Source organism: Camelus bactrianus, chromosome 35, assembly GCF_048773025.1.
Source record: "Camelus bactrianus isolate YW-2024 breed Bactrian camel chromosome 35, ASM4877302v1, whole genome shotgun sequence".
Taxonomy (NCBI): domain Eukaryota; kingdom Metazoa; phylum Chordata; class Mammalia; order Artiodactyla; family Camelidae; genus Camelus; species Camelus bactrianus.
Window position 1 is genome coordinate 22788997 of NC_133573.1, and position 26132 is coordinate 22815128.

The 26132-nt window shown below is 38.4% G+C and overlaps 1 protein-coding gene across 2 annotated transcripts in view; it reads right to left on the reverse strand.

Annotated features, from left to right (window-relative positions):
• Positions 1-26132, reverse strand: part of PLXDC2 (plexin domain containing 2) — a 336643-nt gene that overhangs the window by 197457 nt on the left and 113054 nt on the right. For both annotated transcript variants that reach the window (XM_074358105.1, XM_074358104.1), the window contains exon 3: positions 2290-2498. In XM_074358105.1, coding sequence (XP_074214206.1) covers positions 2290-2498 — 209 coding nt within the window. The remainder of the gene's footprint in view (positions 1-2289; positions 2499-26132) is intronic.

The window sequence follows — 26132 nt, forward strand, 5'->3', positions numbered from 1 at the left end:
TAAGGGAGAAGCTAACAAATAGCTCCCTGCCCATCCATCCTTTTTTTGATTGATTCAAAATCACCGACATTAAGTGGTCTCCCACTGTTAAGGTAGAAAGAGAGAAAAAATCAGCTGAATGACAAAAATCATAGCTCTCACAACAACTAGGACTGTATTTTGAGAAGTGTGAATATATCGCTGAGCAAAAGAATTTTCTATTTTACAAATGATTAGAAAAATTCAGCATCCTACATGGAGATCACAGAGTTCTAGGAGTCTGTGTTCTCTCCTTTTAATCTCAATAGGTTACTAGTTCTGGGCAGAGAGTAAACACCTCTGCTTCTGTTCAGCTCTCCTTTCTTTACCCTGCACCCTCGCTAAGAATTACATTGCCTACTCAGAGTTGCTATAACAACACTGTTGCCAAAATAGCAGGCACCCTGCAGGAGTCAGAGTAGCCTCTTACAGATATTAAATGACTTCTGCTCCTGGCACATCCTATGTTGCCTGTTAAGGGGCCAGCCTGGGGCAGCCAGGGACCACTGGAGTCACATACTAGCTAAGGAGATGGAGAAGGGTTTTGAAAATTGCTGGGCTTCTCCCATACACAGAATCCCAGTGGCCTGTGCTTCACATCTGAAGATTCCTCTCACCAGGAGGGAACAAAGCGATCCACTTATACTATCTGCAGAACCAAGTCTCATTTGTTTCATAAAGTTGAGCTTTTTCCCTAAATAAGGAGTATTTCAGGGCAGGAAAAAAGAATGCTGCCTGGTTCTTAAAAGGTACAAGTCTGTTACCTGGGAGATCATAGGAACTGAAGCTTCAGAGTGAGGAAGTATACAAGCCGACAATGTCCAGACCAGGGATGACAACAGAACCCTGACCCCAACCTCTAGAGCAACCAGCCCAGGGACTCAAAACACCATCTTGGCAGCAATCAGCCCAGAAGGGGTAAGACTTGATTAATAACTGACAGCTTCTCTACTCTTTGTCCCTCCACCAGCCCAACGCCGAACCAACCACAGAAAGCCAAATGCATTCCCCAAACCAATCACATGAGACGCTCTGCTTCTGACTAGCTCACCACCAGCTTCTCCATGCCAACGACCTCCAGTCACAGCATACCTGACGCCTTCTCTTCTTTTAACTGAAAAACCTTCCCACTCCCCTGCCTGCTTTTGAGTCTCTGCCAAAGGCAAGTGCCCGGAGGCTCACTCCCTTGCTATAGCAAACTGAAAAAATAGCTTCTGTTCTCATTTGAGTGGTCTTTGCTGATTTCTGTAAGATTCACCTGTTTGTTTTTGTTATATCCAATGTACTGACAAGATCCTATTTGACTATTTGTTATACTAAGGACTACAGAAACGTAAGCAATGCAATACTACCCTTGAGGCCTCTGGGCAACCCTAACATCTGCCTAAAATATGCCTTCAGCAAACTTCCACACTCACCAAACCATCTCCAACCACCCTTCTCCTTCCACTTCATGGCTCCAACCATAACAAAGAATTACATTCACTCACAGAGTGACCAGTCATCCCAGTTTGCCCAGAACAGCCCCATTTTTTAGTACTTAAAGTTCTACACCCCAGGAAGCCCTCAGTCCCAGGGGAACCAGGTGGTCACCCCACGCAGCTCTGCACCATGCCATGCCATGCCATGCCATCCTAAGGTACAGCCATTGCACGTGTAATTTTTTCTGCCAGGAATCTTCTCTTTTACCACTGACAGATTATCAACCTGGTGAACTCCTCTCAATCTGCCAAGCCCCTGCCGAAAAGCCCACTCCAAGATCTCTCTGATAACAGCCCACCCCCCAATCCCAAGGAGGTCGTCCCTCCCTCCACCATGCCACACTAGCCTGTGTATATCTCCGTCCATGTCACAGGGCACAGGGATGACCTGTTTCTGACATTTAGCCTCTGACCCTCTTACCCAGTTAACTCCTTGAAGGCAAGAGCTGCATTGTATTGACCTCTGTGTCTGTCTCCTCACTGTCATCACCACACCCAGCCACGTTTGTCTGTTTCCTGAGTAAATGACTTTGTAGGGTGATTAAATGGCCTAGATATTATTTATTTACTATAATTATAATTACTTATTATTGAATGACTGAATTTTAACAGACTCATTATTTATTAATGAGTTAAATTGATCCTTACAAAAAAGTCCAAAAGCTCTGGATTGAGCTGAAGGGAGAGCTTTTATATATATACATATATATATAAAATATATATAGAACTTGGGTGCCTTACAAGACATATACTTATTAATCCATTTCAGTTACTCAGATTATTTACTGACCTCAATCTGGGTGGTGTTGTCCTGCCCATCATCCAGTAGCAGGTCCGTGAAGCCTCTGGGCTCTGGGGAGTCTTGGCCCATGCTGGCTCGGTTTGAGTCTACCGCCTTGAGAGAATCCAGGTTCCTTTTCCACCGGTGGCTGAAAGCATGTGAGTCCACGTCCACCTCTTCTGTTTGTGGGAAGGCCTGAGCAACATGATAGTGCCAATCTGTTTAGAAAAAAAAGAAAGAAGAAGAATTAATTACCACTTACGCATCATTCACATGCTTTCTAATAGAGCAGAAAAATATTCTGCCAGTCGTGAAAAGAGGAAACGAACTCATAACAGTGAAATCCGTTTCATTGCAATACTTGACTTGGTATGGACATCTCCGGGTAGGATGTAATTTTAGGACACGCCGTAAGTTGTGACAGTGGTTAATGTCCCCAAAATAGATGTGAAGCCTGAAAGCAAGGCATTTGTATTCCCCTCCTTCCCCGCTATCCACACACACACTTCATAAACATGCTTTACTCGTTCTGAGAAAACAAGCTACAGTCCAAACAAAGCAATGAAACCAAGTGATTCCCAGCACGTGTGAAAATACAAATCAGCCATTATTAACCTGTGAGTTTATATTCTTTCACGTGGGTTATGCTGGGCAGCAGAGTGACAACAATGTATCTGAATGGGTTAAATAATACATGGACTCATCTTCACGCAAATGTGCTAACCTGCCTTGTAGCTCACAAGTCAGACTTGGGTCATTGCCAAGCGCATTTAATAAGCAATGCCCTCAGGAGGCATAACAAAGGCTCTTGTTCATTTGTGCTGTTCTTCCCTTGGAATCTTGTCAGGGTGGTAAAGGATGACGGTGATGGGCACTTAGAGAAACTGGGGAGGCAAGGAGATCAAATCACAAAGGTATTTTAAAGCCATCTGCAGGGACTGGCCTTGACGACCCAGCTCAACCTGCTACTACAGGAGGAAAAATTAGATTTAATCATTACTCCTAGTCTTTCATTTCAGGAGGTCAGCAGGGGAACGTGTTCCACAAGTATGGGAAATTCAGTTTCTGACCAAGAACAGTCCTCTTCTAGGTAACCATCACCAAAAGATATGAATTGACAGTCTTTATATCTGGCAGGATATGGGTTCAAAAAGGGCTAAGAGAGCAGAGATTTAATTATAGCTATGATGTTCCCCTCAATACAAGAACATTCCGAGAAGCCAAAGTGTATTTAATGCAGCTTAGAATACCATTAAGCCAGTTACTTAGAACTGTTAAGACTACCACTACTGACCACAGGCACATGGTCTAAAGTATCTCCCTTTCAACTCAGGAAGCTGCTAATTATTCTTCTAGAGGGAATATTCATTGATTTCACTGTGAATTTAAAAGATCTGCCACTGCTTAGTGCCTTCATGGACACAGCCTAGACAGAAACACTACCATGATGTCATCAATCTAGACTATCCCATGGCCTATAGAATATTAGAGCTTAAAAGAATCATAGAGATGGAAATTAGCCAAAACTTTTTCAGAGAGGAATCAAGAGTCAGAAAAAATGTAGCACTGTGCTCAATTCACAGAATTGTCATAAGGCTGGGGAAAAACTCAGTTACATGAAGAGTTGATCATGGTCCCCGCCCAACATTCTTACACAGAAAATGTTCGATAACTCCTTCTAACCCGTACTGTTCTCCTTGCTACACAAAATGTTTCTTTTTAAAGACATCGCCCCCACTGGCCATTTAATAGTGCTCAGTAAATGTTTGTTGACTGACTGATTGAATGAATGAATGAGTGGATTGCAGACAGTCTCTTTGGAGCCACAACGATAAGACCAGGTAGAATTAAGTAATGAAACTGTACAAGGACTCAGGAGAGCTGGGGTGGAATTCTTTCTGTTAGGTTTGCTGTAAAGTAATTTATAAAAACTCTCTGTGCTTTAGTTACCCTATATTTTAAATGAGAATGAAAATATCTTACCTGCAAAAGCAGACAGCTTTTCCTGAGTATGTGTCAGGCTCTAAGATGTATGATTCTAAGCAAAGCTACATAAAGCAATTTTATTTGCTTTATTTAGGTATCCTACCTCATTACCAAAAATATATGAGGCAGCTTCCAACAAAAGTAAGCAATAAAGTTTTGTAACAACCAGATTTGGCCTCATCGCATGACAGAGGTTAACTTTAGAGATGTGCTTTCGACTTGCGTTAGGGGTCTGGCTAACCTCATACAACTAATCATGCAGGAAAAATGGAAAATCTATACAGGGTCCTTATTAGAATGCCAATCTAGAAAAGAAACATAGAAAATACAATGCAGTCAGTGGATTAAACAGTCCTAGATACACAGTCCTAGAAACATTTTTTAAAGTTTTTTTTTTAAATCACAGAAAGAGAAAGGCTCCAACCAGAGGTTTGTAGGAGCTTTATAATGTAGATCAGAAAACATATACCTAAATCTTCAAAGAAGTAGTCTTCATTAAAATCTTCAGCACAATTTCACAAAAACTCTCGATTTCTTTAAACTAGATGTTATCATTGGAGGTTAATTGCCTGCTATTAATTTTAGCCTTACCTTTCCTATTTTTACAACACAAGACACAATATGGTACTTTCCACAATGTTTGCTAGGCCAGTAACATCACGCTAGCCCCTGGGGTCCTGGCACAGGGTGTGGAATAGACAAAATATTGGAGGAGCTGTCTGCATAGGAAGTCTGCTTCTCAACTTTGATTCCCCTTTCTTATTTTCTCTCTGCCTTTTTACCTGAGAGGACAAATCAAAGCAGCTTCAAGACTTGAAGATAAAATCCAGATTCCCCACTGTTAAATTCATTAAACAAAGAGGCCATCAGGCTGAGGTGGCTTTGATGCCGACAGAAGCAAACCCAAACCCTCGCCTGCAGTGGCCTCAAGGTTGAGACATCACAACCTAAGGACAACCTGTCCCAAACTCCCAGCAAGGCTTTTCTGAATCCGGCAAATACTTCAACTATGGCCAATCAAATAATTTCTTTGCTTTGCTTCTGCCTTTTCTCCATCAAAGTTTCTCCCCTCGCCCAGTCCCCGGGTGCCCCAATCACTTGCAGTTTGGCGCTGTCCCACTGACATTGATTTTTTGCTCAGGTGAACTCTTAAAATTTTGTAATATGCCTCAGTTTATCTTTTAGCATCACTTAAGTTCAAATTTGGGAAGTTTGATTAATGTGTCAAACCTTTGCTTTTGTGATGGAACATTCAGACTCATCCTTTGGTTGGACAATCGGGGAAGGTGAATTTGACAGACAGGTAGGCCCCCTGTATCAAACAAGCATAAACACTGAGTCTAGTATTTACAAGGGTGAGTCCCCAGACAGCGGTGGGTTTTGGTGTTTGTTTATTTTTAATTTTTTCACATTGTTTTAAGATTTTTTTTTTCCTTGCTTGCTTTACCGTTGTGTTAACAGCTATTACAACCGTTGATCAGTTTGCCTCCATGATGGACATACTTGGTCCTCCTAGAATTTATTACCTTCAACTTTGTAAACCCATCACTCAGTCACTTGCTGGTTCTAACTGTTGAGAGTAAACAGGATCTAAGGAAGGACCCAAGAAATCTGTGAGCTTTAGGGCCTGGCCTCTGTAAATTTTCTTTGGGTTGCTGTTCTATACATAATTCTTTTTCTCTGGTTAGGTTATGAATAAGCAAGCCTACCCAATCGTGCATAGAGGAAACATTCCTATTTGTTCATAGTTCAGTAGTACATGGTTCATCAAGACTGACATAGGAAATTGGCTTAGATTTTGATCCCATTTCAGAATGATTTTTTAGGGAAGATAAACAAATCGAAAATGGATGCTTTTCAGAAATAAAGACTGAGAAAAATTGGCAAAACCACCGCCTGGTTATCTACATGGCAAGTTATTCCTACACACTTCATGGGCTTTCAAACTCATAAAAATATTTTAAATTATTCTTTAAGTCACCACCATAGCAAATCATTCGGAAGCAAGATGAAGGGATACATGCCATAGTGTTTCCCATCCCAGCTACAGTGACAACCAAAGCAACAGGAGGGCCCTTAGAATAGTCTGGCTGAACAGATTGCCTGCTTTCTGTCCACTGTATGTTAATTAAACCACTGACAGAAAACCTTCAAAAATAATTTTCTCCAACACATTTTGCTGTAGTTGTTAATCACATACCTCGTGGAAACATTAAATGCACTTAAGGACTTGGATATAAAGAAAAAAAGCTTAAAGACATATTTCTGTATATTTAATATATAAATTGACCTTAACACATTCTGGGGGTATTTTATTCAATAAAAATAGCAGATAAGGTATTATTGAAGAAGGTATTTTACCATATTTTAAGTAGACCATCATTATGAAACCCAATAATGTCTAGTTAATCTGAGAGTAAAAAAATAAACTCATGTACATCCTCATACTATTCTTTGCAAACCTTGCAAGTCTCTTTTGTGCTGGCATCTCCTATAAAATAAAATCATTTAAAATAAAAGGGAACAAAAGCTGTTCTGGGCTGGATAGGCTTCTGCCTGTGTCTTATCCAAATGATTTCATTTGAATACCATACATTTAACTAATGGTTGAGTGCATCTTTAACCCTATTTCTTGAGTCTTGCATACAAATCACATGCACAATATATATCGAGCTATCAAGAAGGAGCTACATAAACTGACACACATCTTGTGTAATGAGGCCCCTTTACGACTGCAGTTGTTGACACACAGTGTGGGCTGCACTTCACGGGTGGACCGAATCACCCTCGCGGCTCCTCCACGGAAACATTAAATTTTTTCATTGCAAACAGAATCACTGGCTAGATTCATGTGAGGATACATGAGAATATTTGGCTAAGGTAGCCTGTCACATGGCTTTACATCTCAGTTGATCACAGAAGTGAAGAGGAAATTCTACCCAAAGAGTTACATCCTTGGTCCTGTCCCATAATGAACTGGCGGCTATGCAGTGTTTTAACCGACAGCATTACAGGGCAAGACAGCTACAGAAGAGAAAGCACACAGAACGTCTTGTCCAGTGATAGGAAAGGGTTTGAGGGGGACCTAGACCTCATTTTCTTGTTAAGCTTCCCGTGTGATTCTTTGCATCCACCACAGGTCCCTTAGGTCATGTCCTCATCATCTTGTGCCTCCTACCTGGTCTTACTTTCTTCAAACTCTTCCTTCTCCAATATTTTTCCATCTGCTACCAGAGATACCCTTTGAATTTATTCACATCTCCCTTATGATGAAAACTTCTAATGGCTCCTTCCCACCCATCACAACAAGAACCTCATGTTCTTGTTCTAACCACACTTGCCTGTCTCTGCCTCCCCCGCCATGCCCTACGCTCCCAAGACACAGAATTTCTCAATAATCTCCACCTGCAGTGAATACCTTGCATGGGGGAAAGCCCTTCCTCACCCCAGACTTTGGGAACTCTCACAATTCCTTCCAGATCCAGCTCAAATATTGTCCTGGTAAATGGTGCTTCCCTGACTCCTCCAGACGAAGCTAATTGAGTTTTCTTCTATAATCCAATAACTCTTTATCCTGACTCCTTAAACACCTTGCCTATCCCAACTCCAGTGTGAGACTGTGCAGAAGAGCTAACACAGGAGGCCTGAGACTGCTGTCCTTAGAAAATCTTGTTTGCAAGGTTGGGCCTTGGCTGGCACCTGGGAGCTCAGATCTGGGGAGGGTTCTCACATCTCCCTAACAGATAAGAGTGGCTCATTGTGGCTGAACTGTCTAGGCAAATAATCTTGTTTATGCTGCACACCTGCCTTCCTTCTGAGAGTCTGGAATTTTGGTGTATGTTAGACAGAAGGCAGTTATGTGAACAGTTCCCAATAAAAACCTCGGGCACTGAGTTTCTAATGGACTTCCATGGTGGACAGTAATTCACATGTGTTGTCACAACTCGATGCTGGAGGAGGGAAATGCTTCTTCTGAGCACCCACTGGAGTGGGTGCTTGGAAACCTGCCCCACTTTCCCCAGACATTGCCCCAAGAGCCTTTTCCCTTTGAGGAATTGGCTTTGTAGCCTTTTGCTGTAACAATTCACAGCTGAGTCTTATGTTCCTCCTCGCACATCACTAAAACCTGAGGGTGGCCCTGCGGACCCCTGACAGAGATGTTTCAGAGCCGGGCCTCTATCTTACTTGTATTTTTTTGTCCCACTGGTACAAACATGGACATTGACATATAATAAATATCCAATGTTTTTTTTGTAAAGTAAATGAATGAACGAGTAAATGAATAACCAGCCAAGTTGCTGCTTGTCTGAGACAGTGTGTTGCTGTCCAACTTCTTAAGATTTTAACCATGATTCTGAGCAGTCAGATAAAAGGGTGGATGGAGGAGAAAGCTATGGGAAAACAAATCTATAACAGCTTCTCTTTCTCGGATATGACTGACTCAAAAACAGCTTGCTGGCTGGCAGGGGGATGTTTAGCAACACCCATGGTTGCAGTCCATCATCTCGGGTTTTTTTGGGTTAATGAGCTCAGGAAGAAATAGAACACATGTCTTTGAAGAATGTGGGCATGGCCCAGTGAGACTGAAAAGCTACGAAGGAGTTGAAACAAGGACATTTTAAGTTAAAAGTGGAAAGTAAGTGGAGGACGGCTCTAGAAGTTCGAAGCATCAGAGTCCAGTCTCCGAGACACCCGAGCTTGGGAACCCACGGCCTAAGTCCCCTGTGCACCCCGACTCTCTGCCCTTCCCCTCCTCTGGCTTCCGGCTCACTGCAGGGTTCTTGGTCCCTGTACGATATTTTTGTGGTGAAGAACATTAGGCTGTTCAAGAAAAAATACGAAACAAGACTGGGAAAATGGGAAGACCAAACACTCAATCCAAAATATGCACAGAACCAATTTACACATTAAAAATTGAACTTTCCAAGCTTACTATTAACTAAAATAATAAGTATAAGCACACATTTTAGTTTTACACATAAAAATGGTAAATTATCCAATGGAAAACATGCTCAGCCTTATGAGCAAGAGTTAATAATATTTAACACAATTTTAAGGTACTGCTGCATATTTACTAGAGCATTAAAAATAAAGAAAAAGGATAAAACCATGTTAACAGTTATAAAGCAGAAGTGTTCTATGCATTGCTTCTGATAATGGGTTAATAATAAGAATATCAGTAATAACCATCTTCCCTTAGGGTTGGCTAAATCAGTCAGGCACGGTTCTAACCGTTTGCACACAGTAATGTATTTGGATGTACTGTTATTACCCCATTTCACATGTGAGGAAATTGATGGGGATGAGAGGGCACATAATAGACCAGGAACGTAACCAGAGCAGGACCAATTATAGGCTTGGTCTTAACTGCTATCTAACCCACCTCTGATTCACCTTTCAGGGGGTCAAGTTAGCAATCTGTCACAAAGCCTAATGATACGACACAAAGAAACAATCTAAAAGAAAACATAAATAAATTAGGCAAAACGCACTATTACAAACAGCAAAAATATGTAAACAATCCAGCACATGAAAGAAAACAGGGGAGACCCTGTCCCATCAAGCTGATGCTCCAGGGGGAGCAAGAGACAGTGTCAGTGTGTAAACGGAGCAGGAATGAGAGCATATTAACACTCATAATATTTTTATTATATCTTGAAAAATTGGGAAGTGTGTTAAAATAAATCATTAATCTTGTTAATTGAGCATTTTCTATTAATTGCCTAGTGGATCTTAAAAAAAAAAAAACAAAACAAAATACTGAATTCCTTCAAGTAGACTTCAGAACTTGTTTTACCACGATGATAACCTCCTTTTATAATTAAAAGGATGGTTGTCAGAGAACTCAGGCCATCCACTGATTTTTCAGATAGATCTGTCAGATTTGGAGAATAAACTCATTTCCACATTAGCCATAATCTACAAACAGTGGAAAGAGCATTTAATTAAATGTGAGAAGCTATCTTTTAATAAGGTCCTTAGGATTTTCTGTAGAAAACATAGCATCATGAACTCAGAAAGCACATGGAGTTTTTAGGTATGTGACCTCTGTTACGTGTAGAATAGAAGGGGGCAGCTTCATAGCTTTTACAGTCCCTGCCAGCTATAAAGGTCTATCATCTACCGGCCAGCTAAATCTCTCGTTAACATATTTTTGGCTATTTGGGATCATATATTAAATATTCTACATTCATTTTCAGGTTTACTATTTAATTTGTGAAAGTTCATGTATTATGGGACTTTAGAGTGTCTGTAACACAATAAAAAAGTAAACCTATTTGGTAAAATATCTTAACACTTCTCTTTATCAGCAGCGAACCTCAACTATCCTTGTTTCCTGTATTAAGAATGGCTGATTTTAAAATGAGGGATCTGCATTAAAAGCTAAGTCCCAGGGCATGAAGAGTGTGACTCTGCCAGCCAAGGGAGATGGAAAATTCTGTAAACAATGACCAGTCCTGGCCAATAGCCTCTAAGGAAAATCTGAGTCTTCTGAGCCAGAAGAGGCCAGATGAAATCAATTGTTATAATGATGCCCCATGTCAGAGATGATGATCAAATGCCCCTGGCCCAAATCACTGGGGGCCTTCTAGTAAATTATGGCTGCCAGATGTCTGATAGACTCAGGCTCACTGCAGGTTGTCACGAAACCAGATTCAGTTTGTGGGGTTGGTTCCATAATGGCTCAATGTTGAGCCAGGCTGACTTAGCCAATGACCACCCACAACAGCCAATGCATGTATTTCTATCAGATTACGTTTTTAAAATTTTATCTAATTTAAATTATACTATTATCAAAATAGCCCCAAATGTGTTTACATGAAATGCCCTCCAGGGATTCATGTGGACTTAGACAAGCAGCCAATGGCCCCTGTAATTCTCTCTTCACAAAAGTGTCCCTACTGTTTACGTTTTAAAAAGTTACGGTCCTAAGGTTATAGCTTTGTAACCTCGGGCATGTCACTCAACCACTCAGGGTCTGTTTTTTAATTAAAGGATGCCTTTAGTTAGTGGAAGGCACACAGTATTCTTAGACTCAAACCCAGAAGTATTTTTCTGAAATTTGATTCTGAAGTTCAACCTGAACAAATTAACAGATCAACTGCACCGCCATGCCCTACTCCTCCCCCAAATAATGAGCAATGCCCCCCACATAATCCCCACATAGTCCAACAACTAAGGGATAAACTCCTGGTTTGATAGGGCCTCCAGATCTGCACTCAGCCCTATGACCTGATGGGTTCCCATCATGACTAAACAGATAGTATTAGTTGTTAAATGTTGAATATTATTCCTGGATAAAGGTGAAAAATACCACCACAGAATCTATATTTTGGGGCTTCCTGCTGTGTGCCAGGGTTGATAATACAGGCTGAACAAAATATGGTCTTAAGATACTCAACTTTGAGACTCGGTCATTACACAAAATACACAAACACAACAGAACGCCATTGAAGAATGTAAAGCAGAAAATTTAAACAGTCCTACTTCAGTTTTATACAAATTTAAGAAGCCAGCAGGAAAAACATCAGTAGTACATGTCAAGATTAATGCTATGTGTATCTATTCAATTTTTTTATCTATAAAATGTAAATCATGTATAGTTTATCTTAACATGTACAGATATATCATTCATAGTAAGTTTTTTGAAAGATTAGTCCTCGATTTTTTAAAAGTGGGCAAATGCCATAAATAGATCATTCATAGCCAAAAAATATTAATAAATATATTAGTAAGTTTGACAATATAAGAAGTCAGAAAAATGCAATAAATTGTAATTCTTTCATACACTACATTCACAAAGATTTATTGTAAAATTGTACTTGTCAGTACTTGATTAGGTAATTTTTTGAAACATGTATTTTACTCTCTAATATTGGTATGGAGATTCCAATTTTAATCAAAATTTCCTAGGTGCATATTTTCAATCTTAGTAAAGGTCTTCTAGGATTTGATACTGTGGAAATATTCTCAGATGTGCAAAAAGATTTATGGTAAGTGTTAAAAAAAACTGTATATAGTGCAATTTGAATTGGATAAAAGGAAAAACATATACATATGTATACACAAGCAAAAAAAAAAGAGAAAAAAATACATTATAGTATTACCAGTAGTTCTGTGTTATGCAAGTTGGAAGCAGTTCTATTCAGTTGGACCTTTTGACATGTCTTTATTTTATACATTTTCTTTATTTTATGGCAAGGGGGGAAAAAAGCCCTAAGTCTCTACTTTCTGAAAGTCAAGTTCAAATATTCTGTCTTGGTGAAGACTTTCGTCACTACCAACAGATAATTTTCCTAGGCAGTGTTATTTTAATATGATCCTGTAGAACTTTATTCAAACCCATTGCTGTGTTCTTCTCATTACAGTGTAATTATTGATTAAGTACCATTTCTCTACAAACTACCATAAACTTATCCAGGGGAAGTGTCATGCCTCTATTCATCTTTGTGCTCCTTTTTATTATTATAATAAATGTTCGCTAAAACTGTCCAAGCTGTCCAGTCTGTCTGTTTCCCTGGGTGATGTCATGATGTAGTTGGGGTGGCGACCTGGCGTTTTCCATCATTGCAGCTCTGGCTTAAGATGATCTTATTTCTCTGCTTAAAATTCTTAGCCTTGTATACTTAGATATGTTGGATTATTTCTTGAGAAAATTAGAAGCAGCCCTGCTAATTTCTGCACAATTTCCTATACTTTTCTCACCTTTTTCTATGTAAGTTTCATCAAGTAAAAGATCAGTGTTACAACAGTCTAACTTCAGAGTCCTTTAAAATGTTCAGAGAGATTAATACAGTAAGAAGAAGTGATCTTCCCCCAAGTTATTCTACTTCCCACATTTGATTCATATATTTAATGCAGTATATCTTCACATGGCCTTAGAATCACAAAGCAATGGGAAAATCTATTCAGCTTTGATATCTCCAAATAACTTTACAAAAAAGTCCTATAAAAAAAATCACAGAGAAGATTTATGCTTCTGAATATCAAAGGCGTTGAGAAGTAAGGGTTCATAAATATTAGTTACAGCAGAAAGCATATAATTCATTAAACAAAACTGACACTTTATTTATATTTAAATAAGAAATACTTTATATACAAAGATGTATTCACTTCATTAAGTACTTCTTGAGTATTTACTAGCTAACAACTTGCATAATTCACCTACTTGCCCAGCTCCCCTTAAGATTAACTCAATTATGGGTGAAATATCTTGAGAAAAAAAAAATTTCTCCATGTAAACCTATGATTTTGAGTTTTTTTAAAAAATCGTGTTCCAAATAGCCTCTTTCATTATGAATGGGAAACATCAAGTCAAATACTGGGGAAATGATGTGAAAAATAAAACAGGAGGAACATCAGTATAAATTCAGTCAAGAAATTTTGGTGTTTTACAAACTGTATCATACTTTTAACACTATATTTTACTCCACTGAATTTAACAAGACTTTTTCTTTTTTTTTTTTTTTTTGGAAAAGAGAAATACTTCGATATGAATATCAGCTACCACTCAAATAGCAGTTTTAAAATAAAGTTCCCAAGAATTTCTAAAATGTTACAAATATCTGAATTCTGTCATTACTTTCCTGAATGACATTTCCTAATTAAACTGTATGATTGCATACATTTATGCTGATTACACAATTTAACTAACATTGTAAATAAACCACAATCAACAAAATTACATTAGAAAAGAAATTTAAGACAGTAAAAGCTATACTAAAGTTAGATTTCAATTTCTGTGATATACTCCTGAAATATGCAAACTACCAGGTAAGGACTAAGTCACCAAAGGGGGATGGAAAGCCAAAGTAACCTGTCAGCCACATATAGATTAGTAGAGCTCCAAAACTTTTGGAAGCTACACAGATCAGGTATTTTCCAATTCTGCATTTCCCTAGATATCAGTTAGGCTTTCAAAGCCTTTCAAATATATTGACTTCAACATTCCAACAAATGAAGAGTCGTCATATACGACAATAACCCCAAAAGCAGGTGTATAAATCGTAAATCTGGTTCCAAGCCAAGGACAAAAGAACTAAACTTACACATCATTTAAAAAAAAGCCACAAGTAGGAAAAAACTGTAACTAGCTGGTGAAAAGAGTCTAAATATTAAACAAGACAGAGTAGAGGGAAAGTAACGGGATATAAAATGGAAGTTAGAATTCTGAACTCTTTCCCCTACTTTGTTAACAAAAAAATGAAATAAATAAAAATAAAAAACAAACAACATCAAAACTCAGAAAGTCAACCTAGAGTAAATAAGGATGTCAAGTGTACGCTAATATTTAAATTTCAATCAATTTAAATTGAAATATCTCTTCACGACCCTCTGGGCACCAAAAGGAAGAAACTAAGGTACTAAGGGGTGGGTGTAAAAATATGTTATGGGGGAGAGGCAGACACATTACTTTGAAGAGCCAGACAAGCCTTTTGACAAACTAGGAAAAGAGAAAAGGAAAGCAAAGAGGTTTTAATTATAGGTACTTAGAAGAATGGCAGCAAAGATGTATAAAAATAATTTTGGTTGTTGGTTAGAGTGGAGAGAATCCTTTTGCAGTTAAGTGGCTGGTGTGACTGACATGTGGTCAATGACACTGTGACCTGCTGTGGTTTTCCCTGTGTCTGGATCTGGGTCCATCTTGCTATGCTTTCCAGACAAATGGAATGAATCTTAGTTGTCCTTTTGCTCCATATTGAAACATGGGTAATGCTTTTACTCCATTTATAGTTTAATTAATTAAACTTAAGAATGGCAGGACCTGAAAAAAGAACACTGGGAAAGACAGATATCAATAAATTATGTGCATGTATTTTTCAGACTTAACCAATTCCCACTTCAAAAATTGGTGATAACTGGCCACATGCATTTCCAGTGGTCATGCACAAAAGTCAATGGTTCAAACTGAACTCCAGCCCCACTCAAACGTTAACACTCCGGTATCTCTCCTAGAATAAATTAACACAAATTAGCATGTTTTTATTCTACACAGATCATTTTCTTTCACATTTCCCCAGAGGAAAATGCAAAATGCTCTGAGGCAAACTTTCAAGTGTATTGCTTACAAAGAATGGCATGTGAGTAAAGAGAAGAAAACACGTCAGCTTGCTCTCGCTTGGACTTTACGTAATGTCTCATCTCACAACACACTGCTCTAGAATGCAGTGTTTTAACTTGCCTGATGTTATGAATTACTTGGCTGGGTAATAATAGGCAGGCAGTCTGTGATCATTTTTTTAAAGCCATCAATATCCTTCAATACTATTCAGAATGCCAAGAGAATGCTTTCTTCCTTTCTTACTTACCCATCAAGTACTTCATGAAGTTTAATTAAAATTAAGTCAAAAATATTCTGTGTGTTTGTATAAACCTTGAATTTGTTAACCTGTTATTGGATTTTCAAAAATACCTGGTTAGAAAACTGATTTAATTTTCTATTTATATGTAAATTTATGTTTCTCAGCTTAGATTCAAGTCTGCTCTGAGAATGCTAATGCTAATTCTACCGTGTTTAAACTCACCATGGGTACAATTAGAAAGACCTCACACCAGTCCATAATACATTTACCAATATCAGACATCTGAAATATTTGAAAGTACTCTGCAAAATGCCTATCTTGGTTCCTCTTTAAAGAAGGAAATGCCTTCTTCTCAACTCACTGTAGATCCATTCATTCATTCATTCATTCATAAATTAGATCATGTTCCTCGCCAGCTTCAAACTTCCCAAAGGCTTCCCACGGGTACGCAGAAGCGGTGGCCAGCGCAGTGGCACAGCTGGGAATGAGCATTCGACTGGACAACTTGAAGGAGGGCCAGTGTGTCGGGGGTAGAAGCCTAGGCAGGGTGGCCTAAGAGGAGGCTGGGGAAGTGAGTAGGAACCAGATCACCCAGGGCCCTTGCAGAGCACAAGGAGTCTGGATTTCACTCTGAGCGAATTGGAAAGCCAGTGGCAGGGTTTAACTGGAAACAGCACGTGATCTGATACATTTTCAAAAGATCACTTCTGCTACTCTTTTCAGAATGGTTTGTAGGAGTATAAGATGTTTTCATCACTTTAGGCTCAACTGATAACAGTTAGAAAGAGAATGCTTTTATTCTGAAGATGTGCAGCTATCACAGAAAAACTAACAGGTTCACTCAGTCAGGGGTTGACCAATTCCCATGAGTTGTTAGGCAGCATAAAGAGTGGATTGTGAGAAGACATAGAAGTAATTAGGCTGACAGGTGACTAACAATTTAAATGTCTAGGATCATTAATTTGCCATTTCATGTATTTAATAAGACACATGAAATATTTGACTGTGAATTTTCTACATGTAACATCATCAGCAACGTTTCTAAATGAGAATAAGAAAAAAATAATCACAACCATAATCCACTACAATAATCTCCACATTAGCAGAATATACATTTAAATTCCACGTGTCAAGGTGTGGCATAGAGGAGCAAAAGAACCTGATTTTTCTGTCCCTATCTTTCTTCATTTAATATTCCAGTAGGTAGAGAGGAAAGCAATATTGGCTTGAAATAAAAGCAAAGGTAATTGTGGAGGAACCCCGCAAAATTTAGGGTGGTTTCTTGTTCACAAGCAGAGTTTCTGCTGTTGTTTGTTTAATGATATTATTAGCATAATATTATCAATAATGTTATTTTAGTATAATATTACAATAATGTTATTAGTATAATGTTATCAATAATGTTATTAGTATCATATTATTGATAATGTTATTATTAGTGTAATATTATTGATAATATTGTATAATGATTCCATGTCCTCTCAGCAATATGAATGACATTCATATAGAATAAAGTTACATCATTTATTTCCATACAATCCTCTGTTTTGCATCCAGCACCACTAACAAAGAAGCTGATTTTTATTGTTTTTTTTTAATACAAAATCTGTCAACTAGATGTTGAACAGGCAACTCAAAAAACAAAAAATCAAGATACCCTTTAGTAAGTAAATGGATAAATAAATGGTCCAGTCAATGGAATATTATTCAGCACTACAAGGAAATGAAAAGGCATTGGAAAAAGCGAACACTAAATTGTTCAAAATGCGTTGTGTCTTAAATAAGCTAAAAAAGTTTAAAATTAAATTTTAAACCCCAAAACACACAGTACTGTTGAGCTGATTGAAGGTCAATTATATATCTCAATAACTGAGTCAAACACAGCTGAGAATCAATGACAGCACAGTTTCCTTTCTTATGCTACATATAATGTTTGTTGCCACCAAAATCATTTGGTGCCCATCCTCTGTATTAAAACCAAGAAAATAAGGGGGAAGGTGAAATGGGTAAAGGAGGTCAACTGTATGGCGATGGATGGAAACTAAATTTTTGGTGGTGAGCACACTAGTGTATACAGAAGTAGAAATATGTTACACACATGAAACTTACATGATGGTATAAGCCAGTGTTACTTCTATTAAAAAATCAAGACAATAAAATTGATTTAGTGTTTTCTTTGAAAACTTTAGAACGTCAGCCTTAATAAATTAATCAAGACCAATTCAAAATGATAGTCACAATACATTTTATAAGGCCAGATGTTAGGGACTGAATGCTTGTGCCTCTCTAAAATTCAAATGTTGAAGCCCTAACCCCCAGTGTGGCTGCATTTGCAGGTTGGACCTTTGAGGAAGTAATTCAGGTTAAATGAGAAAATAAGAATGAGCCCTGATATGATAGGATCAGTGTCATTATAAGAAGAGACACCAGAGGTGTGAGAAGGTAGCTATTTACAAGCCGAGAGCTCCCACCAGAAACTCAATTTGCCAGCAACTTGTATTTCTAGCCTCAAGAACTGTGAGGGGGAAAAAAGAAAGAATTCTGTTGTGTAAGCCTCTCGGTCTTTAGAGAATCTGAAGTAGTATTTTGTTATGGCAGCCTGAGCAGAGTAAGACACCAGACTTATTGCCAAATGGAACTGATCATTTACTGTGTGTTTGCTATTTAAATAGTTTTTGTGATGGACACGCAAGAGTATAAGGCTCTTTCCCAAATCCCAACTTGACAAAATATGTTGATACGCTACAAACTTCAACCAGATATATCCACTGCAAAGATCCATTCTTATAAGCACAGAATAGATATAAAAGAAAACACAATCATTTTATTATTAAAAAATGCAAAGACATGCCATCCAATTGACATTCATTCTCATCTCTTCTGCATCTTATATGTTCACAGTTTAGCAAAATATAATTGAAATAAGAAGCCTGAGGCACTATAAAAATCATCAAAGAGAATTTTAATAACACTTAAGATACTTCGATATTACTTCCAATACCCCCAGCATATATGACATTCACTAACAAAAGGAACCATTTTTTTAAAAGATATTTTCAATGATAAAGATTAAATTGGAAACTGAAGCAACTACCAAGCTCTCAGATCAATGTGGGCTGTCTAGGCTTAGCCATTTCTCTGCTGCGAATATGTCAAGGCAAGTTTCTTTTAGGAGGCAGATAAGAGGTATCTCTCATTGTCACACATGTAGGAACTTCATTAGCCCCTGGTGGTAAGGCCAACTGGATCAGTGGTAACTTCAGAGAATCTAAAGTAGCAGGGAAAATAAAACCTCACAGCAACTCAGGTGATAATTGAAGAACTTGCTTAAAAAGTATTGAGAAAATAAGAAATACCGTTTATCCAAGTTGGCTCAGATTATTTTGAAACTATTTATTGAGGATGTGCCAAATACTGAACAAGGCTCAGGAAACACAAAATTGGCTGGTGTAGAGGTATCACAAAATTGGTTTTACCACCCACCTTCCTGTCTCAATGGGAGCATTTCTTCAAGTGTTATGCAAAAAAAAAAAAAAAAAGTCTGTAGCAAATAAAGTTCAGGAAGGTTTGCTTAAACCAGGTTCCATGTATTTTAAGGCTGAAGGACCACACATATTCATTACTATGTTAAAGTGTTCTGAGACAGAGAAAATAGATCACAGACAAAAGGCGAAAATGACTTAAGACTTCTTAGTAAGTCACAAGAAACTAGAAGACAAAAACAATACCATCAAAACTGTGAAGGAAGATGAATTCCAACTTAAAAATTCCATATGCAGCCAATTTCATGTGAAAGTAGAACGCTTAAGATATGCAAAGTCTCAAAAAAATCTCTCTCTCCAGCATTCATTTTCAGGAAACTACTGGAAGGTATACTGTACCAAAATCAGACATTAAATCCAGGGAAAATAAGACAAAGGGGGTATGAAATTAGAGATCCAACTCAAAAGACAGATGAAGGAGATCCTAATATATGACATATCTCAGCTCCCAAAAGTGCTTTCATAGTCCTAATAACGTTAACATTGCGAAGTTGGAAGAATGGTGTGGGATAGGGGCTGGGGTTAAAATAAAGGGCTAAGAGTTCATCTTCCCTTGTGTTTTATGAGATAATTATGAAAACTGAAAAACCAAAGCTAGCGTTATAAGCATATTATTTAGATATGTGTCAATAAACATTAAAAGTTTAAAAGAAGAAGTGAAAACAGTTGCCTCTGTAAAGTGGGGCATGACAGGGCCGTGGATGTGGGCTGATGATGGTTTTTCAACTCTTTAAACTGTGTCCACACTACTTTTTACGAAAATGGAAAGAATAACAATGGATTTGGTCTAACATACCCATTTGAATCGTGAAGAACCTGAGAGGCTCAGAATTGTGGCCTTTTTCTGAGCCCCCTCAGTAAATTGCCTTTAAGAATCGAGACCAGAGCTTTTCATTGTTTCATTACTTAAACTGGCATAATTATGTTATTAAACATAATCACAGTCTTACAAGTTTAGATAATTGTTTGTTCATTCATTTCACAGAAATCTACTGAGAGCCAGCTAGTTTTCCGGAGCATAACAGAGCAAAACTAGTCCCAGTCCCTGTCCCTGTGCAGTTTACAAGTTGCTAGGAGACATTTATATGGCATTTACTTCTAACTAGAAAGACCAAAGATTTGGAAATTGCCTCCTAATTGTACACTCATCTGTTTTTTCCCTGCATTCTTCGTGAAAGTTTTTCTGCCCACATACAGCCTAACTCGACTTCATTTACTGACACAGTAAGCCCTAAGAAATGTATTTTTCCTCTCTTAGCGCCAAGAAGGATCCAGCCGCCTTCAGCCTGTGAAGAATGGCCTTTAAGTGACTTCATGTTTCCATGTAAATGTTGCTTCATTGCCAGCATTTCAGCCCACAGACTGGCTGACAGCCCTCCCAGAGCCACAGAAACCACCGGCTGGTTGGGGAACTAACAATTTACATCTCATGGTGCAATGAAGATTCAGTAATAAGTAGATTTCGTTGAGGATTGTGGAATTACATGAGAAATTGGCCACTAACCTACTTCCTGATGGAGATGTGACATAAGAAATTCTACTTAAAGAAACAGTCCCATAATCTAGACAATTGACCCATTCTCAGACTTCTCAAAAATAACTCCAAAAGGCAAACTGTTGATGTTCTCGATCACTCTTGCTTTCCTCCTCTTTAGGCTCTCAAAAATTAAAATGTTTTAAAAAATATTGAATATTTTACCATTTAAAATATATATAAAAGCTGTGCATCTTACTTTCTACAAGATAATCAGAGTAACTATAATGATTCTTTAGTGTCACTTATAAAACTCCCTTGAAAAAAATGAAATGTTCTAATTTTAGTTATTTATTCTTTATCTGAAATGAAGACTTCTTCCGTCCGCTTTGGCAGTTTTTTATACTCTTTCATTCATTCTCTTACCAACTACTCTGCATGTCGGATGGAGGCAGAGAGGCGCTCTCCCAGGGAGCTCAGTCCCCATAATGATAGGTTTTCAACCCAAGAGTGCTTATTAATGGTTGTTCTCAGGGCTTTCTGGCTGATGGGCCACCATTCCCTGACCACTTCCTCCCAGACTGGTAATTCACCGTCAGAGGGAAAATTCCATTATTATAACTTTATTGTGTACCAGCAAAACTGGCATTTCTCTAAAGGTAAACCTGAAACCTATGTTTTTCACTCCGTAGGAGCCACTGAAGCAACTCTGTCATACATTTCTACTTACTAATTTTAGGCTTTAAGCAGAAATTAGAAATTGAGAGGCCAAAATTTCCTTAAGCACTATTCTTTTTTGCCTGTTGAACCCCTTTATAGTAATGAGGACATTAGGGTAATTACTGCATTGGCTGTACACTAGTAATGGCCTGAGTTCCCGCTACAAAGGCTCATGCATATTCTGAAACCCTGGAGGATGTCAGACCATTGAAACATCTGCATCAATTTTCACAAAAATGTAGAAATTAACTGAAGGCATAACTTATTAAGAATTAAATAGATAAAATTCAAAACTAAAGGCTCTAAGTTTGATCTAAATTTTCCCCCAAAGAATTCACAGAGTCCGTGCATTGCCCCATCATAGAAAAGTTAATGCAATCTTAGAGCTTTTTCCTTTAGCAAAAATACCAATTTCTCTAACATTTTCCTTTTTTTTTTTTTCCCCCTTAATTCTGACTCTTCATTCCAGGTAGATAGGGAATAGGGATGTTTTAACTGTATTTGTTTCACCAGCACAGAAAAAGTACCAAGAGGACGTTAATTAACTCAAATTCCTCCAACTGATCAATTAAATGCTGTGTACTTTTCAGTTCAACTTTAATGCAATAGTTCAGGCTTTAGTTTTATTCCTCCTGTATCCCAGTAGCGTCACTGTGCTCCTGTATCCATTCTCTCCTCATTCCAATCTCCCTGGATCATTATTGCAAGATACGTCTTGATAGACTCAGCAGACCTGTTCAAAAACTTCTACTCATTCTTAATTGTCCACAGGATAAAGGCTGGACCTATTAATCTGATACTCAAAGCTATTCCAAATGATGTCCCAACCCACTCTTCAAACCTTATAGCCAAAATCAACTGCTCCCTTACTCCCAAGTAATCCTTGGACATTCCTACCTCCACACCTGGCTCATGCCACTCCCTGTTCTTAGAACGTCTCCCTCTATCTGCACTGTTCTTTAAGCCCCAGTTCATGGCACTCTGCTTGCTTTCACATTCACAAGACCTTTCTCCACCATGTCATGGCAGTTAATGCTGACTTACAGCACAGGTATTCCCACTTTTAATCTCTGTGATCCCAGCATCAGACACTACTGCTTGAAAAGGATTTAATAAATGCATGCCGAGAGATGAATAAATGAGAAAAACGCACGCCAAGCAGACATCTAGGACAACACACAGTTACCTACTAATAATCCATTAAAGGCAAGAAATCCCAACTCTATTCCTTCTGCCCAGGCGCTGTTCATTTTCCTTCATCCTCGAATTTTGAGCGCAACAATCTTTACTCTCACGTTCAGCCCCTTTTGCAGGCAACCAGCTCACTAGGCTACACAACTTGCCTCTCTTTACAGCCCTCTTTTCTCAGGCCTTTTATTAACTCCTTACCTGTGATTCAGGGCATAGCAACCTTGATTGTCAAAGGTGAAACATTAACTACCCTAACTATCCTATGTACTTTCCCACATCATTGTGACAATAGGGAACTGGGACTGTGTGATGGGCCCCAGTACACAGGGAACTATAAAACTTGGTTTTAGCCAATGATTTTCACTCCTTAAAACAATCCATTCATCACGCAATGATTAGCATATTAAAATACTGGTGTATTCACTTCTCTCACTCTCTAATAGCTTCTTGAAAAATAGAAATAATTAAAAGAATCAGCAGAATGCAAAAAGAAACAATAAATCTGCATAATTTAGCAACCTTAAAATCTACAAAGTAATCACAAATTGGCCACACGATAGATTATCCATATATATATATATACACACACACACACACACACATATATTTAACCATAGGTAAACACAAAAATCTTGCTAAGGCAGAAAGAAAGGAGCAGTGCAGAATTTGAAGGCACTGGGAACAGCTGCATAATTTGATCCTAGCACATCCAAGGGACTTTACGCTTTTTAGGTCCAAGCCAACTTCTGACAAAGTCTTCTGCGATGTTGGAATAAAGCTCAGGGCGAGACTCCCGTGGTAGAATATGTTTAGTCTAGACTCCTTGGGATGTTTTCAGGACGACTCAGGGCCACCAGTGTCCTCTACCACTTTTCCACTGCCCTAGTTCTTGGAGGTGCCCGCATGTTGCATCTCACTCCCCAGAAATCCCTTCCTGAACTGCAGTGGCATTCCTGGGGGCTACAGAGCCGCACCAGAGGATCTGAGAATCTCATAGTCAAGAAGGTCTAAAAAATGTCTTTATGTCTGCCCAAGGTAACCAATGGAAAAATGCAGTAACTGTCTTCCAAATAAAGGGAATAAGCCAATGTCTTCACAGGATGTAGAGGAGGTTAGTACATGTGCTTCCCAGACAGCAACTGCTGTGAAATCTGAAGGATTATGTGAGGTAATCCAACAGAGCTTTCATTGTAAACAGAAGGCTTAAGTTCACATCACAGTTACACACAACACAAAGGCATGCACTGTCTATTGCTTGATTCTATTTTCCTCATATGAACTGTCTTGGAAATGTCACTGTAGTCTGCCAAGTGGCTTATTGTTCCTAAATTTTAACAGGAACCAGCCTTCTGATTAGTTAGTTGACACATAAAAGATGTAAGGATCGTCATGAGCAGAAAGTGGTTCCCAAGCAATAAATCAGCCATTCATTACCTGAATAAACTAATAAAATACAAAACAAGGGCTTGGCAAAAGCCAATGATGCAAAATGCTTCCTTCATTTCAGGTAATAGATCAATGTCTAGTAAGAAACAAGGCAACCTGTGAAGATGAAACTTCTCCTGGGACAGAAGAGAGGCTGGTGGCCAGGGGCAAGCCAGTGCACAGCTGTGGGAATATGACTTACACTCTGTCCGCTCCATCTGCTACTTCTTCTCAGGGACCACAGATTTAGCCCCTTTGAGAAGGAGACTTCACCTTACAGTTCTCCATACTATCATGGAGACAACAGAAAATGTGTAGACAAATGACTTCTGTCTGGGTCATATGCAGTCTGTTACCTTTTGACTTCATGTGGAATTTTTTTTTAATGGTATTTGAAATCATTATGCTGTTTTTCCATATATATATATCTTGTTTTATTACAAGTGTTACAAGTATCTTACCATTTCAACAAACCAAATGTTTCTCTGACATATTATCCCGAGTATGTTTGGAAGAAAATTTATCTTACCACATTAACTGAAATATTGGCCAATGGCATAAAGGAATCTACAGACATGTTCCCATGACATGCTTACAGGACTGCAAGCTATTCATTTTTTTCCAAACTGAATAGCCTGGCCTTTCCATTAAATTCTCATTCTCCACCACATCTTCGAAAGAAGTTTTGAAGTACAAGACCCAAGGCTTGGAAAGTACCAATTTTGAACCATGTTAGCAATTTAAGTCTTTATCTGTCCCTTATCTACCAATTCCCCTGTGAGAAAACTTTTAATTCACTGCTATAGCCACTGGGGAGGGGGAAGAGGGCTGTGGGATATAATGGCAGAAAGGCTAGCGACATACTTTTAAAATGAGCATTTTCAGTTCAAACCTCGGTTTGGTTTTTGTGGGATTTAATTTCCACTGAACAAAAACCAAGTACAGATGTATCTGATTTCTCCTTAAGGGCTGGTTATGGATGAATGGAAGAACCAGAGAAAATGCAACAGAGAAACACTGGAGCAGAGTAGACAGATAAGTGTTTCTTGCCTCCCATCATGTGTTTACGATCCTTTTGCATTACTGAAGGAAAATGTCTGGTATATTGCAACTTTGGGAAGTAGAGGAGAACCAAACACTTGTCAAAGGTGATCAGCCACACATATATAGTATATTACAATTCTAATTAAATAAAGCCGTGAGGTCCTTCAGCTATTAAAAATGTCATCAGCAATTAAGCTAATTTGTGTCTGACCAGGGCTTTTACAGTAACTGATTATTTACAGATGCCAAGTGCCCCAGGGAACTTTTGCCACCTGTTTTCAATTTTTGGATTGGCAGCCTCGCCTTGATAAACCTTACTGGTCTAACATTAGATTGTTGCAATGATGGTGACAGTTAATCAAAAGTTTTTGCAGGATCCCATCTATATTACAGAAGGATATTTCATTTTAGGTCCCCCCCCCATATTCTGCCACTATTGATAATATATGAAAATAAAATGCCCCAAATGAACTGCTTTGTTCAAATGTTACAACCTGACATAGTTGTTGAACAAATCCTAAGTGGCATTCCCTCCCTAACGAAACATAGTATTTTAAAAGGAAAGGAGATGTGAGGTCTTAATCTCTTAAGTAATGCAGGAATTCCTTGTGCCATAAACCTGAAAGAGTGACGTCACCTCCCATTTGAACATGCTTACTATCTCACGAAGCAGTCCATTTCTACTTTAAAGAGGTGGCAATCTTACAAAACTCTTCCTTACGTTGAGTGGAGACCTGTTGTAACTTCAGCTTGCTGATAATTCCTTTGCCCACTAGAGTGACATAAATAAAGCCTGAATGATCATCTATATGACAGCCCTTCAAAAGTTTGAAATAACTCTCTTCCTCCTCAAGTCTTTTCTAGGAGAAATATTCCAAGTTCTTTCAGCTAATTCACATAATACTTGCGCCCTTTTCTTCATAATTTCATTGTTATAAATCAAATCCATTCCATCAACACCCCTGTAAAATCTTTCTCTGAAAATACACACAATACCAAATAGTCTTAACTGGGATGCAGAGTTTGAGTGTTTTGGAAACTAACCTGTCAATATAGCCTACTGGTACGTTCACTTTTGATGGAGCAGACTACATTTCTGACCATTTTGTTGGGGTTTTCTCCCCTTTAAAACAGCAAGCAAGGTCTTCCTTCCCTTTAAGTTGTACC